Here is a 15737-nt window from a genome sequence, read left to right as displayed (position 1 = left end):
ATGGTGTTAAACTACTCCCCAGGCATTAGAAAAGGCACAGCTTTGAAAAAATTGTTTCAAATGCTTAATGTGTATCTGAAGGTTTGCTTATGGATTTGTTTGTTTGTACTAAATCCTGGAATTTTGTAACTGCAAACATCGCCATCACCTTTCTCAGCCTTTTCTTCATGTTGAACTCTGCTGTCATAATAAATGCTGGCTTTAGTCCCCCAGAAGAAGTTCTCAAATAGCTGAGAGGTTAACAGAAAAGTCTGTAAAAAGCTTAATATTTCAGTGATATTTTAATAACCTTTTTAGTTAGTTTTCAAGTTCACGAATGCAAACCCATAAAACTAAACTCACGTCTGTCTGGAAGTCAGAGCTGTTTGTGAAATGTTTGTTCTGGGATTACATGGAGTCCAAACCAGTGTTGAGTCTCCTCTTCAGACATGATATGACAAATAGTCAGAAGCTGACTCCTCTCTGTTAAAACAGGATGGAAGAACATGCTTGTAAATCTTTTTCTTGTTTGCTTTTGGCTCACATGCAATGTCAGCAAGCAAAATGTTCCTCTGATGCTGCCACATGTGCCAAGCACAGCAATTTATTTTAAATCACTGATGCTCATTGACACTTAGAGATGTTTGATTGTGATTTGTGGCAGCTCTTGTCCACATATAGTTTTTTAAAGGGAGACAAGATAGAATAGCAAAATGCTTATAATGTTTGAAAATTCCACATCTTTGTATGTTTAGTGTTGATTTATTTGCAGTCCTCACCTCCAAAGTTAAGCTATCTGTAGACTAAATACTCTTCTGCATTTTTATGGTGCATAAAACTCCAGTCTGCCTGCTGTCAACAGCTTTCAGAAATCCGGTGCAGTCTGAGGGTTTATATCCTGTCCATTGAACACTTATTCTAAAAAAAAGCAGAAGTGAAAGAACTTGTCCAAAAAACATGGCCACAAAGTAAACAGATACAGCTGAAAAGAAACATAGTGTAAACTGTGATGAATCCCTCAGTACAATTCATAAGGAGTAGTTTAACTGAGACTATTGTTTTACCAATAAACCTGAAATAATTAAAATTCACAAAACAAGCATTCTATTTGTTTATATCAAATATTCTGTGTTGCAGATGGCACCTTACTTGCAGTTGGATCCCACGACAACTTTATTTACCTCTATGTAGTAACAGAAAATGGAAGAAAGTATAGCAGATATGGAAAATGCACTGTAAGTTTTGGAGCATGACTAATCATTTACATGATTATTACATCTTGTACATGCATTTTGATGTTATGCATACATTTAGATGTTAAGCAGTGAAACTCTTTCCAGCTTCATGTTTTTCTCTTTTGGTAATATGTTTTATAGGGCTTTTTCAGCATTTGGTTGTTTTTAAACTTCAGTCTCTCATGGCTACTGCATTTCTTAGTGTGCAGTGATCACTTTTGCATCAGATATGACTAGTTTATTAGATTATTGCCTTCTTTCTCTAAAATGGGAAATTAGCAGTAAGATGGAGAAATACCTTGTACCTATATCCTGAAACTTGTTCAAGGAAAATATTACATTGTTTGGGGATGTTTTCCTCCTATTGGTAAAGTACTTGAACCAACATAATATTAGGGTGGTGTAATTCCGTTAGAGCGTGTAGTCTTGGGGGCTGCAAATATACATTGTTTTCAGTTGTAATTGTTACTACAAAATTTGAACATGAGGGATCTGGTCCAGGGTAAATAGATCTAAATGTAGCATGGGGAGTGGAGTCTGTTATTATTGTTACATTGGATGAGGTGGTCCCAGTGCTAAAAAGAAAGACTATTTTTCTTTAAGCGTTTAGTTATTTAGTGTTCTGGCCTCAAGTTCAGCTATCTTTCAAGGTTTGTGAAAATATTTACATTAAGAACGGGTGAAACTTAATGAGATTTGCATATTATGTCATAAGAATAGTTTCACCTTTGAAATGTGACACACACTAGAGCACGGGGGGCAGAGCAGCCTGTGTGCAGCTGTTGTGGGGGTACAGGGCTGCCAGGGCAGGCAGCAGCCCTGGGTTTGCCCCATCCCTGAGAGCCCGCAGGGAGCTCAGACCAGGGCCCCAGTAGAGCTGGGGGGGTGGCAGTGAATGTCTGCACCTTAGTACAGCATCTCACCTCAACATTACTTTTTAACCATAGAGTATAAAGTCACAGAGAGGCTAATCCTAACATGCATAATATTTAGTTTTCTCTGTATTTCAAGGCCTTTGTGAGCTCTTTGAAGATATTTAAGATCATTTATTTCTATGCATTATGTATGCGGAGTGAGCATATTGCAATTTAATCCAACATCTGGATGTCCAGCTGCCTTGGCAGGAAAGAGATTTGTAAAAATTGGTGTGGGAGAGCTGAGCATTGTTGCACCCAGGCAGTAGTGTCAAAGCTTCAAAGCAGATTTCTGTTACGCCTTTCCTTTCAGTGTGAGCGACTCCGTGTAGAACACAAAATCAGCAGCGCGGTTTGTGTCGGGGCTGAGCTCCCTGACTCTCCCAGCCGGTGCAGGAGGCAGCGATGTGGAGCTGCCGGAGCTCACAGCGGAGCTCACTGCGAGGCTGCAGATCCAATTTCACTTGCCCTGCGCCTCCCCTGTGCTCCCTGGCAGCGCCCTGCAGGGCCCATACCAGCTTGATGCTAAGCAGGGAGACACCCAGGCATGCTCGGACTCGGAGCGCTCTCCTGGCACTGCATCCTTCTGGCATTCTGTCATTCGGTAGCCTCACGGGTGACCTCCAAATAGTATGACTCAGTCCTCCTGGTAGTTAACTTCTGGTTGTTTCTTCCAGCTTGAATACATTATTTGAATTCTTTCAGAAGGATTTTATCTACTGAACCAGCATTAGCTGGTTCATAAGGGCTGTATGCCTGCTGTTAGGTTTAAATCCCCTCTCAGTCAGAGCCAGGCATTCTGCTGCTGCTAGAGAGGCAAGTCTCTAGACCTGCGGGCCTGTTTCCACACCAAGGGATAATGTTGGCTGTGATCAGAACTTCAGATGAGCCAAAGCAACCATTTTGACGAGTGCAGCTGTTTTTTGAGGGCTCCAGCTATGCAGTCAGCAGTGTGGAGGTGTGGGCTGGGGCTGAACTTCCAGCGTGTCAGCAGTTCCCGGGTAGCTGCTGCTGTCTCGTTTGCCTTACATCACAGACACCTTAGCAAAACAGGAATAAGTGCTGGGCATTGACTCAGAGGGCTGTGGGGTGAAAGCCACAGAGTGGCTTTAGACAGCCACTCTGAAGTATTTGGTACACTGAAGTGATTAGTGTGCCTGTCCTAGAGGCTGTGGGCATTTTGAACCTTGCACCACTGAAGTCTGAAACAGATAAACACTGCCAGTGGAGGAAGGAGTTTCCATTTAGTCATATAGTTTTTGTAGCTGGTAGTAGTATGAGTCATTCATTGTATATAAAGGTACAGAAAAGGAGAGACTAAAATGTTGCCTTATTGGTGGCCAGCTACAAAAGAAAGATTTTAATAGAAAACGGGACCCTCCTCTCGCAAATATGATAACAATGTTGTGCTCCAGTTCGTCATTTGGTGATCACTTGTCTGAAGGGATTTTGCAGCCTGGAGCCCCCTGGCCAATTGCTTTGTTCCCTCCCCCCACCACCCCCAGGAATTTTAACAGCTGCCAAATGTCTGTCACGATTTAGTAAATGACTGACCAACTCTTTTCCATGTTGGAGTTTGATTGCAAATCAGAAGACTTGAAAATAAGGGAGGGAGAAAAAAATCCTAGCCAATTGTGCACTTTTTTTTTTTTTAGTACCAGGTTTGCATGTCAGTATCATATGTCTCACCCATGACTGCAAAGCAGTTATGTCAATACACAGTTCCTCTGCTTGAGGCAGAAACTACTGCATAAGTAAACAAATCATAAAGGCCAGCTTTTCTCCTAAATGCTTTTGCAGTCTCTCACAGAGAACCGGGGAGCAGGGAGATGGGCCATGGGTGTGTTTCTACACGTAATTCTGGAAGCAATCAGGATCTCTTGGAGTTCTCTGTGGAAGAAGCTGGCGTGGTGGGTGGTACAGCAGCCAGTGCAGAGCTTCTGCATGGCCCTGGCTGTGCCAAGAGACCCTCTGGGGGGCTTAGGGACATCTTGTTCACAATGCCCACTGAGGGAGGGACATGGATTGACATCTGTCAGTCAAGAATGTGGCAGCTTGTTTCCTGGCAGAATGACTATGAAAGGGAGAAAATAGATGGTTTTACAAGTGGAAAAGGAGCAGTAAGAAGAGAGGAAGAGTGACGTGGATGTCACTTCTATTATTTTGCTGCCCATGATTCCTATCTTATATAAATCTGTGCCTTCTCTAGAGCCTTTCATAGCTTTATTATTACTGTTGTTATTACTCTTAGTTCCCTCAAAAGAGGTTTGTGCACAGAAAAAATACTCTGTCCAGCTGCATCTGTCTTCTTCCTCAAAACCAAAGCCGGGTCCCTAACCCTCAGTGTGCTCTTAATAGTGATAACTAAGAACTAGACCAAAGGGTTTTGATTCTTAATAAAGGTGAGCCAGTGCCTGTAGGGCAGACACCTTCCAAAGCTGGTGCTAACACGGTGCAGTGCAAAAAGCACAGCAGAGCCTTTCAGCAGGCTTAGAAACATATTCTTGTAACACCAGTCCATGATCTTGTAGTTCTGCATGGAGGTTGTTAACCAAGGTGTCCTAAATTTTTAGCATGAGCAAGGGTTATTTGCATGAGTGTGCATTTAATGGAAGTGCTTTTAAATGGATAGAGAAATAAAGAAATCCTATCTGTCACATTTTTGTTAGGATCTCAAACTGATCCTGTGCAAGTTACTTGCTTTTCACAATTAGTAGCAATGTGTATGCTCCTAATTCCAATATAAATTTGGGTTCATCCATATATCAGCATCATGCCTTCTAGGAGTAAATCATTCTGGAGTCTAAGAGGGCCAGGCTTTACAAGGGAGAATGGGAGAGGCAGGATGCCCAGCCTGTGTTTGTTTAGCTGTTAGGGAGTGTGGCAATGGGACTAAGGAGCCTTTAAAGGCACACAAGTGAATTGCAGCCAACCTGGGGCATGTGGGAAGGTGATTTTTTTTTTTTTTTTTAATGTTAGCTCTCCCATCTGTGGGTGCAACTTCTGCTCCACTTTCAATTAAAATCAAGTGTTTCACACTGGTGTTACTGCATTCTTCCTCAGGGACATTCCAGCTATATTACACACCTTGACTGGTCCCCGGACAACAAGTATATAATGTCAAACTCAGGAGACTATGAAATACTATACTGTAAGTATGAAATGAAATACACTGGAAACAGAAATATGTATTAGCTGTCAGAGTATTCAGAAAAGTGTGTTTGATCAGGACTGTACAAAATGCTTACTGACAAAGGGACTGATTTGAACTTGTGTAACCTGATATCTTGATGTTATTCAGAGCTGTGTGTTACCTAATGGCAATGCCAAATATAGCTTACTTCTTTACAAGGTCATAAATCAGTTTAACAGTGTAGAATTTACAGAACAAGTGGCTCTACGTCTTGATGTTGGCCAAAAGTTCTGTAGATTGAAAATAATATATACAGTTGTCTAATTAGTGTCAACAATACCAGTTATTTTGGGGGAGTAAAATCAGTGGGCCGGTGCCACAGTTCTCTCCTGGGGTTTCTTGTTTGAAACATTATCTTGGCTGGTGGTGGTGAAAACTAAGAAAAGCAGTAATGTTACTTTAATGAGGTAGTGGTGATAATGTTTTTGTGTTTGTCTTTTTTTAATATGTGAAAACATGAATGTAACACATACTGGTTATGCCAGAAGTTCAACATCAGTAGTGCATATTAGTCTGTTTCAAAATTGGGGTTTTTTATTCCTCTCTTCCTATGGCTTTAACTGGGTCCAAGAGGATTGTTGTTTTTTTCCCTTTACAGGCAAGAATTGTCAACATTTTAAATGTCTGTCACCTTAACTTATTTTTTCTGCCTGTCACAAGTTAGGTTTCAAATCTAGATAGTGCAGTCTATAAAGGAAGTGGAGGTGTTTATAATTTCATGTATAGGGAAGAAAAGAGCCATGACCCATTATTACAGGCTTGGTGTATTGCAAGACAGTCTTTCCTTTTCTAGATAAAAGTTGTCACACATTCTAAAGCTTCTCTGGCAGTAGTTGCTCACTGTTTTAAAAGCACAGCTTCCTGAATGATTTACTGAATTCTAGCACATCAGTGGAGCTAGTAGGAAGAAGAAATTATTATATTACAGACTACATTAAAGCATTTTGTAGAGTTAGTAGCAGAGTACTCAAGTTGCAGGGAAGTGGTTTTGAGGTTATGCTATCAGAAATTGGGAAATGAGAAGTAAATATGACCCATAAAAACCAAGTAAAGCTTCAAGTATCTGGAATTTTATAAAGGTTCTGGTCTGTCTTCGCCTCTATAATTTAATTCCAGATTGGATTTAAGGTGCATTTATTTACTGCATTAGCATCTCTTCAAAGAGCACCTACAGAAATGAAATTTTGCATTGCATAATTCATCATTCACTTTTTTTTACAGGGGACATTCCAAGTGGCTGTAAGCTAATCAGGAATCGTTCTGACTGTAAGGATATAGATTGGACAACGTACACTTGTGTGCTAGGCTTCCAGGTGTTTGGTAAGCACTGTTTAACTTGCCTTTAACCTACTAACACTGTACTTTTGTGTTTTTGTTTGCTTCAATTTCTCATTGAAAGTACGCTGTTAATGATTGTTAAGGGATGGTGCTGAGATCACAGACCAAAGTGTGTGACCACAGTATTTGTCTGTGCTAAAGTGCACCAAGTGTTCTATAGACAATGTACAGTTGATTTCTGTTTAGTTCCTGAAGTCAAGGGGTTGACTCTCCCACTGTCATTTTAGGCTACAAATTATGGAGGCACTGAAGCAAAAGGCTGATATTTTAAAGTGCTCATATGGCACATGTGCATTTTCCTTTGTTTACCTTGTTTTGGGCCAGGAACAAGAGTGTTACAAGTGTAGGTTATAGTTCATAAATTAGAATTATGACAGCACTTTGATACCTGTAATCAAAGGTGAGTAATATACTCTGTTTGTGAAGAATAAAAATGCTTTAAAGCATAAACAGATTTCTACCTACTAGTTTATTTTTTAATTATACAAAAACAATTTTAGAAAGCTGACAGATCTGCTTTTAATAGTACCATTTTAGACTGTGGCAAAACAGTTCAAGTTGCTTTTTCTGTAGGCAGCTCTGTTGGCCATAAATGAGGAACCCCTCTGTGAGGGGTATCAAAGTAAGGTTCAGCCTCCCAGTGAAGTTGTGGGACCAGGGTGCTGAACATCTCTCTTCCACCACTGAGGTCAGGCACCTGCTTCTGTTCTGGTCAAAATACCAAAAGCAAATAAATCAGCAAATTCTTTAGAGGTGAGGATTAGATCTACAAATCTTCTCTTCACAGCTACTAGGAAGTCAACTTTGAATACCAGTTTACATGCAGGATAGAAGAAAATCAGTGAAGTGTGAGTCCTTTCTGTAGCTTCTGACACCTCTTGTGTGTATTTAAGGGCTGTCATGTGCATAACAAGCAGGTAGCCTCAAAGGATTGAGCTTGGTGTGAGGGCTAACACTGACACACTTGAGTGGCATATTGATTGGGTGAAGGGCATTTGGTGGTTAATAACCAGGCATTATTTCCTTTTTGGATACCAAAGATCTGAGACAGAATGGGAAAAATAAAGAGGTCAGAGAAGAAAGTTGACTAATTGATAGACTGCATAAATATTTCTGATTTCTTTGGAGCTTGGAATGTAGCAGAAAGAAAAAGGAGCTTGCTCTTTCTGGAGCTAAATATTGTTGCTTATTGCTAGTTGGATGAAAATGCTGGCTTCCATTAGGCTGAGAACTGTGAACCAGACTGTATTTGCAGGTGTTTTTATTCAGTCTGTCTGGGTGAAGTAGAAGCATCTCCTGATACTCTGATCATGTAAGCTCAGGCTTACAAGGAATTGGAGCACAGCAGTCATTTCCTCACTCGCTTTGGTACTGTGACTGCAATAACAGTGCTGCGCAAAAACTTTTTTTAAAACAGAGTATCAGAAGATTCAGGAGAGGCCACAGAAAGTGAAAAGAGCAAAACTCTGATGCTAATATGATGCCTTTCACCAGGAACAAGGAAAACACTTTGCAAGGACTGCATTTTCCTGATGGAATGGGCTTGGAGCTGAAACATTTTACATTTTTTTGCAGAGTACTTAAATCTACCAGAAACATGGAGGTAGCAGACTGTGTTACTACTGAACTTTTACCACTACATTTGGTAGAGCAGACAGAATTAGGGCAGCAGCTCTCTGAATTCCAGGGCTTTCCCAGAAGTGTCCTTTACTCCTGACCTAAGGAGGTGAGATGTGGGAGTGCAGAGAGAGTTTGATTTCACATCTAGACCACTGGCTTTGTCTTTTTGACAGCTGTTAGATAGAAGCTGTTATTAGTGGCTGGGGCCAGGCTGGGCATGAGCAGCTCCCATAACCACTGTTTTGAGAAACCATTTTACTTATTGCTTTTGGAAGTGGATAAGTCTCCTGATCCTGTCTGCATTTTCTTTTGGATTAATACAAACTTCAACCACTCTGAATTAAGTTTAATTAGTTTCAACTACTCTCAAAATCTTCAGTGTGCCAGAGGACTTGGGCATGAAATAGATAAAGCAGATAATGTGATGGTATTCCAGAGCACAACAGAATATATTTAAACTTCCTAGCCAAGACTCATCATGCCCTAATTTTATACTGTCTGCTAGTCTGACACCCCTTGCAGAATCTTAAAGTTATGGTTTGACCTCAAACAAAGGCAAGTATTTTCCCATTAAATCAGACAGTGCAGCTAAGCCAACCTATCAGATATTTGCTAATCTGGCTTTAACCCAAGGGTCAGCTGGCTCAGGGATCCAGGCAAGCCAGGGGCTGCTCAGTGGTGCTCAGGAGAGAGGGTTGAGTTTGTGGGATTTGGAGTCTGGGGTATGTTTTACAGTTCAGCTGTGTGGGTAGTGTGCCATAGGATCGCGCATTGCAGCGTTTTCAGCAGAAGGAGGAGGATGGAAGTGTGTGGTGTGGATGAGAACAGCATCACTGCTTTTGGCAGTGCTGTTGGCTCAGCAGTGTCATCACTCTGCACCCCGAATGCTTGAAGTCACTCTGGGGTTTGCTGCAAATTTCCCACAGTTTTGCCTGAACAGATTCTTTTGAGAGGCTTACTGCTGTCTAGCAGAATTTGTTAAAAATGAAGTGCTGCTGTTGTGCCTTATAATAAAGTCTTGTTACTTGGGGGTTTTGTTATTTTTGCAGTTATTAAGAATTTTTGCAGTTATCTTAAGAATTCAAAACTCAGTCATATTAATGTCTTGGATTTTTTGATGTTTGCCTGATGCATTGAAAGCAAATCCTGCTGTCTTAGGATAAAGCAGCCTTACCTTTGGAGCTGCTAAAGGACTTGGCAAACCTAAAAGATGTTTAATAAAAGCTTCAATCTTGACTAGTAGTCCTTTTAATCTTAAATGAAAAAGAAGAGGAAATGAAAAAGAAGAGGAAATTGCATAGTTCTTTGTCAAAGCTTGCCTAAGGTGGTAGCTGAAACTTTAGGCATTTATTACTCCCACATGATAACAGTATTTCATATATAGAATGAATGAGGAAAGGTAAAATTCATTCATGTTGAACTACTTGAAAATTCTTCAATAGTATAGATTTTTTTCACTTTTATTTCATTGATGTGAGAAAGCCAAAATATTTCTGAATACTTTCCTTAGTACTTCATGTCATTATTTAGTAAATTACCTACAATGTAGCTTATTGGCATTGTAACAAGTTTAACAAGCTTCCTTTGTTATTCTTCAGAGAAAATAATGCTCTTACTCCACCCACTGAAGAATGGGAAAAAACAGCTTTTAAGTTAAACACTCTTTGTCGTTTTGCTTAAAAACAAGAAGAAAAGGCAGTTCTGAGTTGGCTTTTTGTGCTGTATGAAACAGTAGACTGCCCATCTTTTTTTTTTTTTTAGTTGAGATCTGCAACTGTAAGGGAGGAAGAAGATATTTTCATATCTGATAATCAATAGCCCTCTTGGTCAGTTGGATACAGAGTTTTTCAGGGTGGGAGTGAAATTTGAGGGGGAAAAATTCCAGCTAACTCCTAGCCTAATCAGAAGCCCAAATCTGATTTTAAAAACATGGTACCTTTGGCATATTTTATAATTCCTTGCTTACCTTTTGTTCAGTTTTTCATGCTGATGTGAACGGTCTGTTTTATTATGGGAATCTCTAATGCCCTTATGTTTTGTTAAAATAATTTTGTTTAGAACCTCCCCCATCCCAAATTTGATCAGTTTTTCATCTAGGAAATGTTGTTATTCTTTTGTCTAGACATATCTGTGTCATTCTTTTGACTTAAAACCATATTGAATTGTACTTAAGCACTTGACAGCACTTACATCTATGAAACTTGCACAGGCTGAGTTTCTGTGCAGAGTATCATCAATCAGTTGTCTTCTTTGAATTACACAAACACTAAGATTTAAAGTACAAGAAGTCAAGCAAATGAAACCAGTGGTAGGACCACAATGTACAGTTACCTGGGTTTGCCTTGTGCTTCAGCATCACTGTTGTTTTTAAAATGTCTGTGCATGAATGACAGTATTAAGAGTTACCAGTTTAGTAGCAAACTTAATTTAAAGATAAGGTTTAAACAAGACTGAGGTTTTGAACAGGAAACAAATGTTAAGCCCAAGATGTTATCCTGGCTGAAACTGAGGGTTTGGGAGAACAGGCTGAGGGTAGCAGCATTAGACTAGCAAAATATTAATGACATTTAATGCACTGCACATTCCATTTTTCAGCTGAATTTCTGTCTTACCTTCTGCTCATCTTGCCTTTCCTCACAGCCTTATCGATTTTATTTTTGTTCATGAGTTGTCTGTTGATTTGTTTCCAAAACCACCATTGTGAATATCTGCTGTGCTCTTCCCTAGGAGTTTGGCCCGAAGGATCAGATGGGACAGACATAAATGCCCTTGTCAGATCCCATAACCGAAAAGTGATAGCAGTGGCTGATGATTTTTGTAAGGTCCATCTCTTTCAGTATCCCTGTTCCAAGCCAAAGGTAAGTCTAGACCAGTCTAGTCCATGTGCTTGTTTACATTGCCTGAAGCTTTCCTTGCTTCCAGCATAGTTGTTTTGGAGCCTGGCAGGCAAATACATCTTTTATATCCAAGAACCCCCATTAATTTTACACATAAAATAGAAAGTGTAAAACAGTATAAATATAAAATAATATACCTAAAGGAGAAGTGTCAATAGTTATCATTAAATTCTGGAGAAAAGGCTTGATGCTTTGTGTTTGCTGGCCTTAGTGTGAGGTCCATTGCTATTTCTATAAAGATCTAAATCTGTTCCGAGTTGCAAAGAGAGGAAGTATTGTGGGACATCTCATATAAATATAATTCCTTACTCTTTTGTGAACTAAGATCTCTCTTGAAGGGCTAAGCAAAACTATTAGTGGTTTTAAATTTCCATATCATGTGCTCTTCCTATCAACATGTGACTTATCTTTCTGCTTCTTTTCAATAGGCCCCAAGTCACAAATACAGTGCTCACAGTAGTCATGTGACGAACGTCAGCTTCACCCATAGCGACGGTCACTTGATTTCAACTGGAGGCAAAGACATGAGTATTATTCAGTGGAAACTGGTGGAGAAGGTAACTCTGCCACCAAATGACATTGTCCTGGATATTGGTGCCACCAAAGTGCCCATCCCTGCCAGTGAAAACGCTGTGCAGCCTCCTGCACATCTGCCCCAGCCTTTTAACGAAATGAACCAAAACGAAAGCGTAACTGGCAGCTCTCCAGCTTCCTTGGAGAGCAACTTGGAGCAGTGTGCAGAGCAGAGCGAGGAGCAGAGCGAGGAGCACAGCGAGGGCAGCAGCCTGGACCCCGCCGAGCCCAGCTACGAGGAGCCCTCCAACGAGCTGAGCGAGGAGCACAGCGAGTCCACGGTCACGGAGGAGCAGCAGGAGAACTCAGCGCTCTCTTAGTGCTCCCGGCTCAGGTGGTTCTTGTTTTCCCATGGTGTGCGTGCTTTCATTACAAGGGTGAGGGTTCAAATAGGGAAGAGTAGCTGAGATTCATGACCACTCCAGATTTTGAGTTTCAGTGAGATTTTTAGTCTGAGCTTCAGTTCAACGCGTGGAACCATCCCAAGGGCCTGGCTTGATGGTCTGTAGCAAGATCTGGTCGCAGTTAGTAGTGGACATTACTATAGATCCATTTCAGTTCTGAAATTGCTGTCAGGAAGTGGCATGAAATACATACTGGAAAAAAGGTTAGCTCTGAGAAATAGCTGAAGTAGACCACCTTAACTACGTGGAAGTGCTTTCTAGAAGAACTGAGCTGATGGGAAGCGCTGAGCTGTTCCAGCTGGGAAGCACTGTGCTGCTTTTTCCAGGTGCAAAGACAAACAGAATGAAAAAACCAACCAAAAAGCTCTTTGTAGGGCTGTTTTCCTTTGTTTTTCCTTGAGAAAAAGAGAGGAAAAATAACGTAACAATGCCACATGTATGGCAATGCCTTCTTGATCTAACACATATGCAATTTTCTAACACTACTAATTCCTCGTGGAGTCTGGATGTGTTCAAAGTTGGTCTGCCCTGGGTGCTGCTAGTTCTAAGGCAAATCCTGTCGAGGAACGGTGTCGACTGTTCCATTTTCACAGACTCTTAACTAGCAGACTAACCAAATACTGGCATGTTTCACTTTTCATGACCTGAAAGTTGACTTAAACTATAGGACGTAATTGTCTCTTCAAAGAATTGCTTGCCTAGAGAGTTGGAAACCTGAGAGAATCTTTTACTGTGACTTTGATGTGAACAGCAGAAGAAGCATGACAAGAACACAGAAGTCAGATGGGCTCCAGAGTTAAACTTTAAGCCTTCAATCAGAACTTGCTCCATCCCTAGTATGAAAAATATAAGTACAGTTAACTTAAATTATTAAATTGGTGCTTAGAATTAGTAAGTTGATACATTTTTCTTCTGAATTTTTAGAGGTAATTCTTAAAAATCATTAAACTGCAATCTCTACTTTCTGTTTTCTCCCCTGGCTCCTTTAGCAGTTTTGATAGAAGCATACAGTAATTTAGATGATGATGATGTGATTTTTTTTTTTTTGTTTTCCCTAGACTTGCTGATCTGTTGTTTTTGTGATTTTATTTCCACCCCACCCCTCCCCAGGTTGCTCTAAGCCATGTAGCTCTCATGTGGCTCTACCTGGCCAGTTACGGGATATCTTGGCATTTGTTATGCATTTGGAAAGTACTTTTTTTTACAAAGTTTGTCAGATAGCTACATTTTTTTTCTTAAGTGCATACATTTCCTACTTTAAAAAAGATATAGATTTACTGGCAGATATCCATTTCCTATGTACTTGTTTATATTTTGATTACATAGAATTTTCTTTTTTAACTTGCTGCATTGTGCTGTTATTTTAGTTCTTAGTTAGAATATCATGTTTAGAAACTTTGGATGAGTTCATAAGTCTTAATTGTGCAAACGTTTACGTGATTGTGCCATTCCAAAGTGCATCAAAACTGTCATTCCCTTACTAGTATCTTCTCAGGAGAAATGCTACAGATCAGGTATTTAGTCATCATTTGGAAAGATAAAAACAAATGGACTCCCAAAGGACATTTAGAACATTTATATATAAAATATATAAATATATATATACACACATATATATATATAGAAAAAAATATCCTCTTGTTTACAACAGTTCCAGAGAACCTCAAAGTAGTTCCCTTCAGATGGAGGGAGATATGGATTCCAAGCAACCCATCTGTTTAAACTGTGCTCTGTACATAGAGTTTTACTGGAGAGCTCTAGTATGCCTGACTTGCAAATCTGCCAAATAGCAGCAGTGGAAGATAGAGTTCATCAGCTCATCAAAGTTCTTGGTTACAAATGAGGAATATGCTGTAGGTTTAGAAAATAATCTTAGTAAAGGAAAAGGGATAGTAGAGCTAACGAGGCGCAGAGAGCTCTCTGTCATTTTTATGAACTCCACATAAGCAACACATTTCTCTTTGGAACATCTGTCACCTGGGGTTGCCATGTAAGTGAGAGTTAGAGTTGTGATATTCTTGTGTAGCTCAGAAGACTCTACTAATATGCAAAAAGCCTTACAGCTTTCAATTGCTGGCAACTACTGTTTAACAAATAATTAAATCTGTGATAATGGATGGAAATGGGATTATGTAACTGTAGATGTTTTAGAAAAATAATTGTGAATGAATTATGATTAAGAGTGTTTCATGTGAAGATGTTTGAGCCATTTCTATCTATCATGCATTCCTGTCTTGAGGCAGAAAACTTTGAAGATTAAAAAAAATAAAATAATCAAAATAAAACATTGCAGTGTCTTTCTCCATGTCTGTTCTGATTCCTTCTGTATCTAAAGAGGATGCTGTCATCACAGTTGCAGTGTCTGGGTCTGTGATTTTTGAAAGAACTTTCTCAATGTGTGCTTTTTTAAATTTTAATTTTCAGACAGCTCCCAAGCTGTCTAAAAATAAGTTAACTCAGCATCATGTGTACTATTGTCAGATCTAAATATTGCTCTTGTTTATGTCTCATAAGTTCTATGGCATTTCCCTTTTTCATGAACAGCTGGCATTATCCTTCTGTAGCTAGTTGACGAGTGGCAGAGTGTTAGAAAAAGGTTTTTGTCCTGCTGCAGAGTCCAGTCTTCCATCCAGACTTCCATCTTCTGGAAGTCAGGAGAGAAGGACAAACTTATTTTGGCTATAAGGTATTAAATGCCCCAGTTTTTTCCCATTCCTCATAGTCTGTCCAGCTGCAGGTGCAGAAGGTCACAATGTGATGAATATATTCCTTGTGTGAGATTCCATCTTTTCAAAGGCTTTGAATCATTCCATTTCTTGCATCTGGTTTCTGCCCTTCACAAAAGGGGAGGGTGAGGTGCAGAAGGAAGAAACCTGCCAGATAAACAAATACCTCGTGTTTATCCTCATTTAAAGGAAAAGCAAACAAACACCACCATTGCCACCCTGAGTGGGACTGGAAACCTCGACTCTTCTTTTCCACCAGATTGTCAGGGGAATGCTAACACCAGGAGAATGTTCTGCCCTGAGCAGCAAGCAGATGTCCCAAGGTCTTGCTGTGTGTTCCCAGCACACCTGCAGCTGTGCAGTGCATGCTTTTCTATGCTCTGCTCCCTTTCTCTCTAGCTCAAGGCTTTTGCTACCTCCTCTCCTGGGATTCTCAGTAAGGCAGGAGTCTTCCTGAACAGCAGGTAAGCTGGTCTTCAAGCCCTCATTAGTGATGCAGGTGGGACAGGGCTTCCAAGTGCCCACTCTCCTCACCTGGGACAACAGCAGCTGCCGCCAGTTCAGGAAGCTGCAGTGATGGTATTTGTGCTGTGGAGGTGAAGTTCAGGGTGGAAGCACCACTGAAGGCATAAAACTATAATTACATGATGGAAAACTTAAAGTCTGTATTAAAATGTCTGTATGGTTTCATAGCAAAACACTGGAAAGTTAAGGAGTGCCATGTTCATGGATTCTTGCAGTCTGCATCCGTGGGGGTGAATCAGATAAAGTGATACTGGGTTTTGTGAGTGTGACCACATATCCATATGGGTTTTGGTTTTTTCCCATGGAAGTTTCAGGATGGGTGAGGAACAGGCT

General features: G+C 40.3%; 1 protein-coding gene across 2 annotated transcripts in view; it reads left to right on the top strand.

The window, feature by feature from the left end:
- EML4 (EMAP like 4) overlaps nucleotides 1–14387 on the top strand; it is a gene marked incomplete at its 5' end in the record, with an annotated part of 147700 nt that extends 133313 nt beyond the window's left edge. For both annotated transcript variants that reach the window (XM_084203538.1, XM_084203537.1), the window contains 5 exons: nucleotides 1117–1214; nucleotides 5192–5279; nucleotides 6543–6641; nucleotides 11007–11137; nucleotides 11605–14387. In XM_084203538.1, coding sequence (XP_084059664.1) covers nucleotides 1117–1214; nucleotides 5192–5279; nucleotides 6543–6641; nucleotides 11007–11137; nucleotides 11605–12069 — 881 coding nt within the window. In that variant the 3' untranslated portion in view covers nucleotides 12070–14387. The remainder of the gene's footprint in view (nucleotides 1–1116; nucleotides 1215–5191; nucleotides 5280–6542; nucleotides 6642–11006; nucleotides 11138–11604) is intronic.
- Nucleotides 14388–15737: the final 1350 nt, after the last annotated feature.

This window comes from Fringilla coelebs (genome assembly GCF_963513975.1).
Source record: "Fringilla coelebs genome assembly, chromosome: 3".
Taxonomy (NCBI): Eukaryota; Metazoa; Chordata; class Aves; order Passeriformes; family Fringillidae; genus Fringilla; species Fringilla coelebs.
The sequence above is the reverse complement of the archived record's forward strand: the minus strand, read 5'-3'. Positions and strand labels throughout refer to the sequence as shown.